Source organism: Xenopus laevis, chromosome 8S (genome assembly GCF_017654675.1).
Source record: "Xenopus laevis strain J_2021 chromosome 8S, Xenopus_laevis_v10.1, whole genome shotgun sequence".
NCBI classification, from domain to species: domain Eukaryota; kingdom Metazoa; phylum Chordata; class Amphibia; order Anura; family Pipidae; genus Xenopus; species Xenopus laevis.
In genome coordinates this window covers 88791339-88806644 of record NC_054386.1, presented here as the reverse complement: position 1 = coordinate 88806644, position 15306 = coordinate 88791339, and the positions used below count along the sequence as shown (strand labels likewise).

Genomic DNA, 15306 nt, shown 5'->3' with positions numbered 1-15306 from the left:
GAAGTGCGTAGCCACGAAACGCGTCAGACCTCAGACGCTAGATGTTTAATCAGATGTGAAAATAAAGTTATACCTTTTAAACCATAACCATGTGAGTGGGCGATTCCTCTTGATGCTGGTGTGCGCTGCCACAAATCCTTGTGTATTACTCCCCCCCCCTAATTATTCCAACCTCATCCTCTCTCTTGCTTATTCCCATTCAAGATGTGTTGTGCTTTTCTAATATATAAAAGTCAAGAATATACAATGAAGGTTTTCATGCAAGAATGACAGTATGATTTTATTGAGAGGAGGGGTTACAACTACTACCACAAAGAGGTGTGGCTTATACAGCACAGTATGTGATAATCAACAAAATACAGAGGTTTTCAGATCATGGACATCTCTAATATTTGTCCTTTCCTTATTTAAAGCTATAAGAAGTTTCTTTCCCTTGGCTCTGCCCTTTATCTGCTTGTTGATGAGTGCTACTTTTTTGGCTAGTGGCACTACCTTGGCTAATGCTACTGCCTTGGCCCTGCTGTTGACTGATTTGGGTCTGACCAGTGCTCTGGGTCTGACCACTACTCTGGGTTTGACCACTGCTCTGGGTTTGACCACTGCTCTGGGTCTGACCACTGCTCTGTTGTCCTCGAGTCTGCACTTGTGGTTGTTGACTACTGGTTTGGGTCTGACCACTGCTCTGGCGAGTCTGCCCTTGCTGTTGGCTAGTGGTTTGACCACTAGTTTGGGTCTGCTGCCCACTTCCCTGGCCCTGCCCTTGCTGCTTGCACGCCCCACTTGAACCCCCAGTTCCCTGAGTCTGCTGTACACTAGTTTTCTGCTGCTTGCCATCATGATGCTTCTCTTCTTGCCCCTTTGGGGGCTTCACATCTTGTGCTGGTGGAGTCTGTAAATAAAAACAAATAGACAATTTTCAGCAATTAACTAATAAGCTTTCTCACTTGACTGCATTTATATTCTAACATGTTATGGGTAGCTATACATAAAGAGTTGATAGATACAAGTAAATGCCATAATATATACAATGTGAGTGTTTATATATTTTAGGCACATTTACCCTGAACATCTGCTTTTATGGATATTAACAGAATGCACATTACCACATCTGGATTGGAAAGCAGTAAAGACAATAACACATTAGCTAATAAATGACTGGTCAATATAAAGGCCAAGTGAATATTTGAACTTGTCCTTTGCAATTGCTACTGAGTCTGCTCTGTATAGAGATCTAACCTGCAGACCCTCAACAAACATCTTTGGATTTTATTTGTCTTGTGTGTGTGTGTGTGTGTGTATTTTACTTACAGAGACTTGCTTGTTGCCGGAAGGCTAAAAACAGAAATAAATACATATAAGCTTTAACTATTTATACTGAAATACTGTCCATTTTACCATTCTTCAAGCATCTGCTTTGTACATTTCTGCAGTTATATTACTTATATTATTATAATATTAGTTTGACTTTATGAATATTATTGATTTAAGAAGAAGATAGCAGAAGATATATAAGCCAGGGTGTGGGGGGGGAGCATGTGTTGAGCTTTTTGGCATTGTCTTGCCACACCTTCCATAGATATAGATAGGACGCCAGTGTCATGAAATTTCAATTACTAGAAATCACTTGATATATTAAAAAAGTTTGTTCGACACAAGCTCAGTGGATTCTCAAATCAAAAAGAGTCAAAACACAGAAAAAAAGAATCATAGTGTTTTCTAGACTTGGGAACATATGGCATAAGAACTTATGGGTGTAGAAGGGAGTTACCACTGGGAGAGCATAAATATATAAACAATGAACTGCTGTTATAACAAATCAGGTGGTTCTGCCTCAAAGTCAGGGTACTAATAACCAAGACTAGCTTGACAACAACATCCATCCAAGTCAAGGGGGCTCACAGGGGAAATCTAAATACGCAGGATTTTATTCTCTCTCACCAGCTTGTCTGATGTTGCAGAAATAGAACTAGAATCATTCTCTCCAGCTTAACTGATGTAGGGAGATGTAGATATTGTACAGACAAAGATCCTGGATCACCCCTCTAAAATTCAATAAGTGCTTTCACCTATTCAATGTGCACTAAAAGGGCTCACTGCACCTTTTACCAGTGGTGCTTTTTGTGGGATATTCAGTGCAGTGTAATGCAATATACTTAACATCTGCCTTTATGCTGACCCCCTGTGCAATTGATGGGGGAAAGTTGCACCCCAATATGCATTATTGTCAGGTTTTTGTCTTTGCACCCCATAGTAGAGGCACCTAGCCCCTGTTTGTAAAAGAACCCGAGAATCCCCAACTGACAGATTTGTTGTTGTGGTTTGACTCCCTATAGGGTATAGTCTGTATGTTGTTTGTGCTGGGTTTATACTGGGTATTCCTGTTCCATCCGACACTCTACAGGAAGACTCATGAACAAACTGATCCTAGTATGACCCAAACTGGTCCAAGTTGCACTAATATTCAGCCAACCATCCCAGAAGATGAACAATCATCATGACCATCTTAGGTGACATAATCCCTGTCTCTATCCATGTCTCAACACCAATTCCTACATTTTTGCATTTCATTTCTGGTTTCAACAAGAGGAAAGAAATAGAAATCATCTTACCTTCTTGGAGGAAGATGGGGCTGCAAAGTAAAAATATATATGTTTAAATGATCAAATTGCAAACAACTTCAGCCTAAACCAATCATTATAATCATTTTAATGTTATATTAGATTAAAAAGAAACTGAGTTTTACCTCCTTCCATTGCTGAGTTTAGGTTTGGGGATTTTTACGATAGAACAGAGAATAAAGACCTGAGGACAGAAGAAAAATATTTTCTGATAAAAGGATGCAAAATAAGCTATTTACAAAAGATGTTGTTCGTCTATAGTAGAATCTTTACAAAACATGTAGGAGAACACACTGTATATAAGTGATATATTCAAACTTTAATTTATACAAGGAAGCCGTGCTTTGATTCTTTGAAGAAATCTCCATATGTAGAATAAATAAAGTGTATTTTAAACAATACCTGCTCTCCTCCAATCCCTCTAGAAACTAACAGCCCTACTGCTTCTACACCATCTCTCCCTACTATACCTGTTATCCCACAGTCACACTCCCTTCCCAGAAACTATTATCCCACTGTTACTATAGGCACCACCCCTCCCTACTATACCTGTTATCCCACAGTCACACTCCCTTCCCAGAGACTATTATCCCACTGTTACTATAGGCACCATCTCTCCCTACTATACCTGCTATCCCACAGTCACACTCCCTTCCCAGAGACTATTATCCCACTGTTACTTTAGGCACCATCTCTCCCTACTATACCTGTTATCCCACAGTCACACTCCCTTCCCAGAAACTATTATCCCACTGTTACTATAGGCAACATCTCTCCCTACTATACCTGCTATCCCACAGTCACAGTCCCTTCCCAGAGACTATTATCCACTGTTACTATAGGCACATCTCTCCCTACTATACCTGCTATCCCACAGTCACACTCCCTTCCCAGAGACTATTATCCACTGTTACTATAGGCACATCTCTCCCTACTATACCTGCTATCCCACAGTCTCTCCCTTACCAGAGACTATTATCCCACTGTTACTATGGACACCATCTCTTCCTACTATACCTGCTATCCTACAGTCACACTCCCTTCCCAGAGAGTATTATCCCACTGTTACTATAGGCCCTTACCAGAGACTATTATCCCACTGTTACTATGGACACCATCTCTCCCTACTAATAACCCAAATCCAAGTGGCACAAAAACTGCAAACTGAATCATAGAGGCCTATTTAATAAAACTCGACTTTTTTTTCACTCTGTTTTTAAAAAAAAAAAATTCAACCAAATTCCAAAACCAGAATTCCCTTAATTTACCAATAATTTTCTCAAAAAATTGGTGCGATAGAAAGGTGATACAAAATCAAGCGTCAATTCGAATCATGCAACTTTTTCAAACTGATGCTCCGGAAACTCTTCTTTTTTGAGTTGTCGTTCGAAAAACTCAAATTTATTGGATTATCAAACTCATATCAAAGGTAAAAAACATGTTCCAATTGTTAAAGGGACCATATACCGTTGACTTCTACATGATTTTGACTAGGTTTGAGCCGGAGTATTTTGGGATTCAAATTGTTAGCAGCTTAAGAGCATAATGTGTAGCCATACGGGCAGCCATTTAAGCTGAAAAAGGAGAAAAGGAAAGGCTACTTAGCAGTTAACAGATAAGCTCTATAATAGAATACAATTGGATTCTGCAGAGTGCATCTGGTATTTCCTATGTAATCTGATCCTTGAATGGCTGCTCCCATGGCTACACACCAGCTTGTTTATATAAACTATAGAAGTATTTATAGAGCAAACACACCAGTTTTACCAGTACAGGGCAACACTACATTAAATTTTAATTACGATAAACCACTTTCATTTTTTGGTGTTACTGTTCCTTTAATGGTAAGTCCTTTGCTTCATCAGTATGGGCAGTTTTAAGGGTTGGCAACAAACTTATTAGGCCTGGACTCTTTGGCCTAAATCAAGTTGGCCATTCATGTCTGGCCAAGGCCATAATAATGTTACTCCATGTTCAGTATAATAGTCAATGCTTGGTTTTGTTTGGTTTTGACATTATAGACAAATAGCAGGGGACCTTTTACACATAAAGAGGATCACCCTACCAGAGACCACCCCTTTAGACTAGAAGAAAAGAAATTTCATTTGAAGCAATGTAGGTGGTTCTTCACAGACAGGACAGTGATTTGGAGGGGTTGAACTTTGTCTTTTTTCAGCCCGATTTAACTATATAACTATGTAAAGTTGTTTGAACCACTTTTGCCCCATTTGCCCCATATACCCTCAGCTACTAATGAAGATCAGTGCTGGTTTTAGTTTAGTTAGTTTGGTTCTTTTCTGTCGCCCCCTGTTTACTCCAGTTATAATCAACAAAGGTTTGGATGCCAGACTATAGGACTAGCAATGGACTATTGAAAATAACAACAGAAATAAAAAATGAAGTCAGCCATTCAAACGTCTCGATATTTTTGGCTTGAAAGAGGAACCATATATACAGAAAAACCCCAATGCAAATTCCTATACTACTGCTAAAAATCATTTTCAACCAGATTTCTAAATCAGACACATAGACATAGAAGTCACTTTACACAGCACAGCTACTCAACCTAAAAAGGCAAAACAATATGGTTTCATCATATGAGCATTGCATGGCTCTACATGTATTAGACACACAGGCCAGAGATCCAAGGAAGGACTTACCTCTCGGAGTCGGCAGTAGGCTATGAGTTTAGTGGACCCATATCTTCCTTTTTATTCTGTTGCGAGTGGGTGTATTACTTTAGTGCCTAAGCACTATGGCATTCCGTCTAGCTAAGGTGTGCCCAGTATGGGCTTAGCAACATAAATATTAAATAGCAGCAGATATAGAAAGAAAAACAATTATATTTTCAAGGTAACAGATTACTCTGTTTAATAACAGTAATTGCCTTAATAAGATAATGACTGTGATTATTCCAGCTGTGTATAATGTTTCATCCTTTAAAGTAACATAACATTTTAATTAAGATGCCTAACAAAGGTAGGAACGTGGAGGGGTCAGTGCGGCCGTCTTTCAATTGTGTTTAAAAAAAGACATAAACCAATGGCATTCAAGTTCTCCAAAACCCTCCGCAAGGTGATTCAGGGAAATACATTCAGAGCAGGCCTGCTGTCATTTCCTCCCTAACCCCAAAATAGCAAAGCTACAGCTCACTGCATGAATCAGGTGATTTTATTCAACAAAAATAACTGTGTACAATATACACATACTTGCTAAAAAGTCATACAATCATTTGTATCATCACAGATAAAAAATGCAGAGCCAGGCTGGCCATTTGCCCTAGGCATAGTGCTTGAATAGATGCGCAAAGTCTTTTACTAAGATGGAACAACACAGCGCTAGTGAGACAGAGGGCTGGACATGGGGTAGGGGCAGAGAAGTTATGTGCCAGGTGCCCCCGCAGCTTTGTACTCTAGCCACGTGCCTCTTCTCCACTCAAAAGTAGAAACATGCACAGAACCTCAAGTCAAACATTTGTTGGTGCAAATTCACCAAAGACTATTAGATCAAGATACTCAAATATACACAACCCATACTGTATATACGTGTTCATGCATAACAAACCACATGGCAGTGTCTTCCCCCTTGTCTGCATACCTCGTGTCAGCTACTCCCTCCTGACGCATTTCGCGCCATTGTACGCTTCATCAGAGAAGCACAAGGTGGCTGTTGTATGACACATCCCTTAAATACTTCCATAATTATTTTACACATCTTCCAGACTTTATTATACAATATACATGTTACAGGGTTTCTTATGTTCACTATTTATATTGTAACCATACTGCATGTCCTTTTATAAACTTCCAACCCTTCCTTCCAGAACCTGGATAAATTAATTAGTAGACTACTATTTACCTACTTAATCACTAAAACTCACATATTACGGGGTTACAACTTGTAATTTTATTCCCAACCATGTATGGGGTATTTTTTAGGGATGTAGACCTAGTTCCTACCCCTAGTTCCTACCCTTGCCTACCCCTGGTTCCGGCCCTGCAAATAAATAATATCTGATAGTTGGGAAAAGTTTTTCTTTTCTAAATGTTAAAACCATTTTCATCCAAACACCTTCCCAGCAAAGGGACATTTTGTTCCTTTGTTTCCAAGACTATTGGCAAGACTAAGGGGCATTTTTCAGCCCAGAGCATTTTCAGGTCAAAAAACATTCACGCTCACATTTTTTAGCTTTAACCATTAAAGTTAAGGGAGTCACAGAAGGCCACCACTGGCCCTTTTCAAATCAATGATCACCTTTTATTTATATTTTATAAATCCCTTTCGATGTTTGATTTGATTTCAGCAGTTTCATGACTTATGAATCTTCGATGCCAGGTATTGTTCCAGTATGCAGTCTTTAAGCAACAACAGCAACAACAAGTGCAAAGTGCTAAAATAAACAAAAGTCTGATTGATGGTATTCACAAAAGTGCATGCATCATACATGCTCCTTATCAATTTGTGGCAAGAGTCAGTACATCTTTATAGCCTTTTCAAATGAATTGTGCTCATGGCACAAGGGAACCTTCAACGTGGGCTGGATTTATAGCTACAACACACCATTGCCAAGTGAATCTTATACAATGCCCTAATTGACTCTGAACCTTTAAAGTTACTCATATCCAGTAAAAAAGTATGCAGGATTTGCCTAACTCAACACAAATATGTGTCCATGTTGGCATATTGTGTGCAAGTTGTTGCAGATGCTACATAGTGATCTTGGTGGCTGCTGACTTTACAATCCTAGACAGCAACTTCACCCCTAGTTTGGGACCCATTGATGGCCTGCCTGACATTTAGATTAAATCAGTTGTATATGTTTGATTTTCCTGTTCGATGAAGACCCTATTGGCATTTAATGGAACTGTAGGCCCCTCTGGATGATCAGAACAGCACAATTTAGCCAACCATGTGGGTTCCCAAATTGGCCCAGATTTGGCAAGGTTGCCAAATAACTTATATAGTGGTTTGTGACCTTTTTAAGGCAGGATTCCTTAAGGAATCAGCTTTCTCCAGTTTTCAACTTTTGCATAATTTCATGTTATGTGCAGGTATAGGTACATCTCCTGGGATCCTGAAAGTACACACGCCACTATAAATTATGTTCCAAGTCTTGTTTCTGTCTTAATTATTATGCATGAATGAGGCATATGGAATTGTATGAAAAGCTTAACAAATATCTATATATATATATATATATATATATCATATATTGTCTTGATCTAGTTTACTTCTTACCACACCATAGAAGCTAATGAGATTCATTTGCATGAGTAATTCTCTTAAAACCACCCTGGCACTCTGTAATCAATGCATTGGCTGTTATACACTCCTCAATTGTATCTTTTAAAATCCAATAAAATATTTTATGTTTTTTTTCCCTTCTTCTTGGAAGGGGTTAGCCAGTTATTTTATAAAAGGGGCTTCTTACCCCAAGGCTCATTTCCTGGTTGAAGTGGTATTTTCATCCAAAATGGACCTGTAATCCCAGGAGTTTTACAGAGGATTTGCATAACTTGTATCTCCATACCATGCGTTTGCTAAACATTAAATACAGTTAAAAGGATTGTTTTTAAACCAAATATGGTTTTCTACCGGGCCCCTGGCATCCCAGTCTAACACTGCCCATATTTTCTTTATTACTGACCAATTTCCAAATCTGCATTTAAATACTAAAATATCTGTATATTTCTGAATTGAACCTACCCAACACTCGTTGCTGGATATTTAAAAGGGCTTTTTAGCTATATTAAAGGAAAACTTTATCCCCAAAATGAACATTTAAGCAACAGATGTTTATCATATTAAGAATCTTACCAAACTGGAATATATATTTAAGTAAATATTTCCCTTTTACAGCTTTATCTATGGCCACCATTTTGTGATGGTCGGTGTGCTGCCTCAGAGATCATCTGACCAGAAATACTGCAGCTCTAACTGTAACAGGAAGAAGTGTGGAAGCAAAAGACACAACTCTGTCTGTTAATTAGCTCATGTGACCTAACATGTATGGTTTGTTTATGTGCACAGGGAATCGTATGATCCCAGGGGACGGCCCTTATTTTTTAAAATGGCAATTTTCTATTTAGGATTACCCAATGGCACATACTACTAAACAAGTATATTATTAAGAAAATGGTTTCTTTACATGAAGTAGGGTTTTACATATGAGCTGTTTTATGCAATATCTTTTTATAGAGACCTACATTGTTTGAGTGTATAGTTTTCCTTTACAGGGGTTGTTCAACTACCAAACATTTTTTTCAGTTGAGTTGTTAACAGATTGTTCACCAAAAACAAAGTATTTTTTAAATTTCTTTCCATCTTTTATCTTTTTCCCAAAATTTAAAGGAACAATAAGCTCAAAAAATAAAAGTGTTTTAAAGAAATACAAATACAATGCACTCGTTCCCTGCACTGGTAAAACTGGTGTGTTTGCTTCAGAAACTCTACTATTGTTTATATAAATAAACTGCAATGGGTGTAGCAATGGGGGCAGCCATTCAAATTAGAAAAGGCTAGTGTTAGACAACAGATAGCAGATAAGCTCTGTAGAACATAATGGTGTTATCTGTTATCCACTATTTAGCCTGTTCCATATAGCTTTTTTAAATTTTCCTAATTGGAAAAAGTCTTTATTTTTGGTGAATAATCTGAAACCAACTGAACTGAAAAAAAGTGTTTGAATGTGAACAACCCGTTTCTCAAATCGGACAGCAATGAGACAAGAACTTCACTGCACAAAGCTTAGGGCAAATTGCCCATGTAAAGCTGCATTGATTTTATTATAATCATTCTGCTTTATGTTCAAAGCAAAATAAATACTGGTGTACCTATCGACATTACTGAGACTCTATTGTAATTCAGGTGTTTTTCTATCGTCAGAAATAGACACGGCACTATCTACATGCAAAGACTATTAAATTGTCAGGTTACAAGGAACTGCTAAATTAGAAAAAGCTTGAGGAGTGATGCAGGGTGTGGAATGTAATAGAATGAACAAACAAAAAATTATGATCGACAGAAGATGTTCCCTGCTTGTTATTAACAATTTGCAAACAGTAATTACCAGGCAGTGAAAGACAATTAATATGGCTTGTAGAGAGAGAGAGAGATAGATGATAAGGGGAAGAAAATATATTGCTGTATATAACTATGAAGATTTTCATTCATCCAGGTCATGGTATATCTAGTATAGGTAAATCTAAAAACAACTGGACTTGCTGACTTGATCACTCAGCAAGTCCAGTTGTTTTTAGATTTACCTATACTAGATATACCATGACCTGGACGAATGAAAATCTTCATAGTCAAATTGCCATTAATTTTGGAGAGAATACTCTAAATCTGGTTCGGGAATATGAAAGAACAGCAAGAAAAGTGGCGGACTATAGAAACCATCTACGCTTTAATCTCAGATGCCGACATCAGGGACTCACCCATTGTAGCCTACGCCTGGGTTCCACCGTAAAAAGTCACAGAGCCAACAAGATTTTACAAAATGCCCAAAAACATCTACTAAATGAACGGGTCAGACAGATCAACTTTACCATTCATGCCCTTAAGCAGAAAGTTGAACATCTGAAACTGAGTCTGGCAAAAGAACTGCCTGATGGAACCCTGGAAAGGGTGGTTGTGTTTGTTGAACATGCACAGATTGTCCAACACATTAAGAGTAAGGAGCGACAAATAAGCAAATTCACCACGTTACTGTCACGAAGCAGCAGTTGGAAAAGGACTGAAGAACTAACCTGGAGGCAGAAAGATGAGACACCAAAGAACACCAAAGACACGTGGGTTAGGAACCTATCAGATAGGGTACTAAATCAGCCGGAAAAGGATGTGCTAGCCAAGGGGCTAAACTATGCAGTGACACCACAACACATCCCAGTAGTTGAACTCATCACAGCCACAGAATCAAAAATAATCACTTGAACAAGGAAGAAGCAGAACAACTCCGGCTAAAAGTGTCAGCTGCTTTGGCAAGTGCCAGAACACCTCCCACTAACCTTACTACGCAAGAGAAGAAAGCGCTCAGTTCTCTGAGTAAGGACCGGAAAATCACTATCCTGCCAGCAGATAAAGGGAGATGCACAGTTGTGCTCAACACAACTGACTACGACTGCAAGATAACCACTCTACTCAGTGATAGCAATACATATGAACCCTTAAGGAAAGACTCAACCGGCAGTTACAAGAAAAAGGTAACAGGTTGCCTACAACAACTTGAAAACGAGAAAGCCATTGATCGAGTTTTATACCACCGCCTGTACCCCAGAGAAGCCACACCATGTTTATACAGACTCCCCAAGATACACAAAGAAGGAGCCCCACTAAGAACCATTGTCAGCAGCATAAATTCAGTGACATACAACATTGCAAAATTCTTGGCTAACATCTTAGCCCTGTTGGTAGGCAATACAGTGCATCATATCCAGAATGCCAAAGAGCTTGTAACCAAGATTCACGGCGTTACACTAGAGGCAGAAGAAACAATGGTATCATATGAATTCACTTCATTGTTCACATGTATACCTACTACAGAGGCAATTGAGACTGTATGAAATCGACTGGAACAAGATAACACCTTCAGCAGCAGAACAAAGCTCAGTCCCAACCAAGTATATTTGTTGCTAGATTTGTGTCTTAACACCACATATTTCAAGTACAAAAACCTTTTTTATAGACAGAAAATGGCTGTGCAATGGGTTCTCCGGTCTCTCCTATTGTAGCAAACCTGTACATGGAGGAGGTGGAAAGGAGGGCCTTACTTACTTTCCAGGGAACTACACCGACAAGTTCACAAGGGAAGATGTCCACGAGAACAAACTTGCCTTTTTGGACTGTTTGATATGCATCCAAGAGGGCGGTAACTTGAAGACGGAAGTATACAGGAAACCCACTCATACGGACCAATATCTGTTGTTTGATTCCCACCATCCGCTGGAACACAAACTGGGTGTCATTAGAACTCTGCACCACTCTGCACCACAGTTGTGGCAACTGATACAGAGTCCAAAGACAAAGAGCAAAAACATCTTAGAGGAGCTTTGAAAGCGTGTGGCTACCCAGACTGGGCCTTTGTCAAAACAGCAGCAACCAAGCCCAACAGGAACACCAATAAATAACCGCCTGGAGACACATAGTAGGCGAAACATAGTCATCCCATTTGTAGCTGGAGTGTCTGAGAAACTCAGGAGGATTTTTAACAAACACCACGTCCCTGTGTTTTTCAAACCTAGCAACACATTGAGACAAAAACTGGTACACCCAAAGGATCCAATCCCTAAAGAAAAACAAAGCAATGTGGTATACAGAGTTCAGTGTAGCGAGGAGTGCACAGATCTATACATTGGGGAAACAAAACAACTGCTCACCAAGCGAATGGCTCAGCGTAGGAGGGTGAACTCTACAGGGCAAAACTCAGCTGTCTTTCTACACTTAAAAGACAAGGGACACTCCTTTGAAGATAGCAAGGTCCAAATATTGGATAAAGAAGTCCGCTGGTTTGAACGAGGCGTGAAAGAGGCGATTCATGTCAAGGTGGAGAAACCATCCCTGAACAGAGGCGGGGGCCTTCGACACCACCTATCTGCTACATACAATGCTGTTCTAACATCTGTACCCCGGCGGTTTCAGAACACTTCACACGTCCATTCATACAACTCTCACAAATAACACTTGTTTCTACTAGTTGCATGACACATTGGATAATCCTATCACAGTAACTACACAGAATCATCACCTCTGTGAATTTCTTCAGATGTCATCTCTTTGAAGAGTTACAATGGGCCATTGTGATTGGATTAGTGGAAGAGTTTATATGCCGAGAATTTCCCACACCAGCCAGTTGAACTGAAGAAGCTGCTCGGATGAGTAGTGAAACGTCTTCATTGATTACTCAGCAAGTTCAGTTGTTTTTAGATTTACCTATACTAGATATTGCTGTATATAATAGGAAAAATACACTTTGCCTCTGTCCTCAAATTAGTTTCAGAAACCATAAACTTACCTAAGCCCCTCTTGTCTAAAGGGTTTGGATCCGGACAGAAAACATATAAAATTTTGTCTCAAATGGGGTTTTGTAATGAAAGGCACTAAAATTGCCCCGGAGCAGTAACCCATAGCAACCAATCAGCAGGCAGCATTTACTGGTAACCTGTAAGATATTTTATTTTATTAAGGTTTCCCGGAATTGTGTAGTGTAATGTATTTGCTGTAACATATACGGCCATTAACTTCCCGCCGTATGCAAATTAACCAACGCTAGCGATACTTCGCTTGCCGCAGTAATGGTAGCGCAACTTCTCCAGCATTTGCCGTCGTGGATGCAACTTCGGATTTTAGTGAATTAGCGTTGTCCTGGCGAATCTACACCTGGCGAAGTGTTACGCTGTGAGCGAAGCTGTCGCTGGCGAATTTCCGGAGGTTAGTGAATTTGCCCCGAAGAGAGAAACCCCTCCCAGGAGACAAGAGTCTAGAGTAAACCCAGAGAAGATTCTGGGAGTTGTGTACTTCCAGGGTCAGACTGGGCCCTCTCAGTCTGACCTTTTTCCCCGGCTGACCAGCTGTTGTGCTGCGGCGTTTATCGCGCATATGAGTGCCTGCAACTTTTTTTGTGCATGCATGTGCCATTTTTTGAGCGGCTGGAGTTTAGAGGTCAAGAGGGGGCCCAGGGGACTGCTAGGAGGGCCCTTCATTTTGAAGCCCTGTTGGGCCTCCAAGGCTCCAGTCCAACCCTCTGTACGTTCACATCTTTGAGTGCTGTTGGAGCGGGACTGCTATTCCCTATGTTGAAGCAAGTGTGTTGAACCATTGTTATGTGTAAACTGTGCAGTGGCTATGGTCTTCGCTACCTGATGGTCACAATACATATATATACTGTATATTAGCAGTAGGTTTGGTTTTAAAGCATTTGTCCTGGGTCCCTCACCATCACAGAGGCCCATTCAAGATGTGATGGGTGGTGTGTTCTTTATTGATAATGCAGCTGAGTTCATATTAGTGTAATGTGTTTTTAAACAAATTTATATGAAGCTTCTCCCACCTATGTACAGTATTCATTAATCGAGTGTGCAAGATCAGTACCTCTGTCAGATATGTTTAATATACAAATCAGGAAAATAAAACCAACAGTACACCAGTTTGAAAAAATAAAATTTCACAGCATCTCACTGACTGGATTCAGACATTGCTTCTAATTTATGAGTGTTTGCTAGTGTTTCTATTCTGTGTAGAATGGTGTATTGTGATGTCACATTAACAGTATTAAATATTTCAAAAGAATAGGAAAGGAAATAAAGTGACTACATTTAAAGACCCCCAAAGTCTATACTTTCCCAGAATCTCCTGCATTACATAGCAAACTTACCAGGGTATTGTACCATAGTGACGTCATTTCAAATTTATGGGCCTTTCAAACCTTAGATGAGGTTTCCCACATTTATATTGGAACTACACATCATTCTACTTTCCATTTGGCCATCAGGACTCCTGGACTCACCAACATTGTGTACAAGTAAAGGCAGGCCACTGTAGAAAAGACAGACCAAGGCATGTTTCTTTAATAGCATAGAGCTGTTTATTATTGGGATGCACAAAATCCAGCTTTTGGCCCAATCCTACGATCTTTTGCAAACATTTAAACGTCATTGTTCAGATTCAGATCAGCAATAGGCTGAATCCTTAGGTTCAGCGAATCCATAACTTGTAAATTCAGAGCATCTCTGGTTTAAAAGGAATGTAAATTAAAATATAATAATTTGCCCAATAATACTGCAATTTATATACTGCATCTATGAGTACTTTTTCTTTATAATGTAAATTATTAATTCACAGGCACCCCTCCTAGTAAACGGCACCTTCTGCAAATTGGTCACAGGAAAGTTTGTTACCAAACACAAGAGTGGGTGTGATTGTGGCACACAACCAGCACACCAACAAGGTTGAGAGACACTCTCTCTCAACCTTGTGTCCTATTTGGCATAAGGCAGTGCATTTTGCAATATGCCTAATGTAAATTTGCAACCTGTAGCACTCCAGCACTTGCACATACCCTTTAGTAAGTAATTACTTAAGAAAAACTCATTAGCTAATTTGTGTCTTTTGCTTTGCCCTGTTTATGTGCTACTGGTTTGCCAGCGTTGATCTTGCTGGTTCAGAATATGTGGGCCCGCCTAATTTGCTGAGCAAACATATGAACCACACCCTGCAGATTGTGGTCTAATAAATGGATTGGAAATTACATTACAAGAATAAGAACCATTACTAATACAGTAGTTCATTGCGGGACCATAAATATATGAAGACCAAAAAAGCAGTTGGCTGTTTGATATGTGGCTGGATAGAACTAGTCAAATACAAGAGTCCTCTGCACTCGACCCATTATCAATATATTTAAGACAGCGACATTTTGTGCATACTGCTACTAAAAAATGCCTTACCCTTTAAACAAAACAGGGATTGTTTGTCCATATATTGCAATATATTTAAGCTGGCCAACTACGTCAAAGTCATCCCATATCTGGCCAGTCCTATGCTCAATTTTATCTGATTCATTAAGAATTCTGTTGCTTCTTTATACATTTTACAAAGGGACTTGGTTTTACCTGCAACTTAACTTGCTGCTTTCAAAGTAAAACTCCCAAACTTGGCTGCCCTTTTATTAGACACCAGTGGGATCACCTGA

The 15306-nt window shown here is 39.4% G+C and overlaps 1 protein-coding gene and 1 pseudogene across 1 annotated transcript; one reads left to right on the top strand and one right to left on the bottom strand.

Annotated features, from left to right (window-relative positions):
* Positions 1-253: 253 nt before the first annotated feature.
* LOC121397802 (probable GH family 25 lysozyme 3) lies at positions 254-2831 on the bottom strand. The gene is made up of 4 exons (XM_041575406.1): positions 2744-2831; positions 2610-2629; positions 1309-1332; positions 254-889 (listed from the first exon to the last, which is right to left on the bottom strand). The coding sequence occupies exons 1-4, from the start codon at positions 2751-2753 to the stop codon at positions 404-406; spliced, it is 540 nt and encodes a 179-aa protein (XP_041431340.1). The 5' UTR covers positions 2754-2831; the 3' UTR covers positions 254-403.
* A 7065-nt stretch (positions 2832-9896) lies between these two features.
* Positions 9897-12346, top strand: LOC121397543 (annotated as a pseudogene).
* Positions 12347-15306: the final 2960 nt, after the last annotated feature.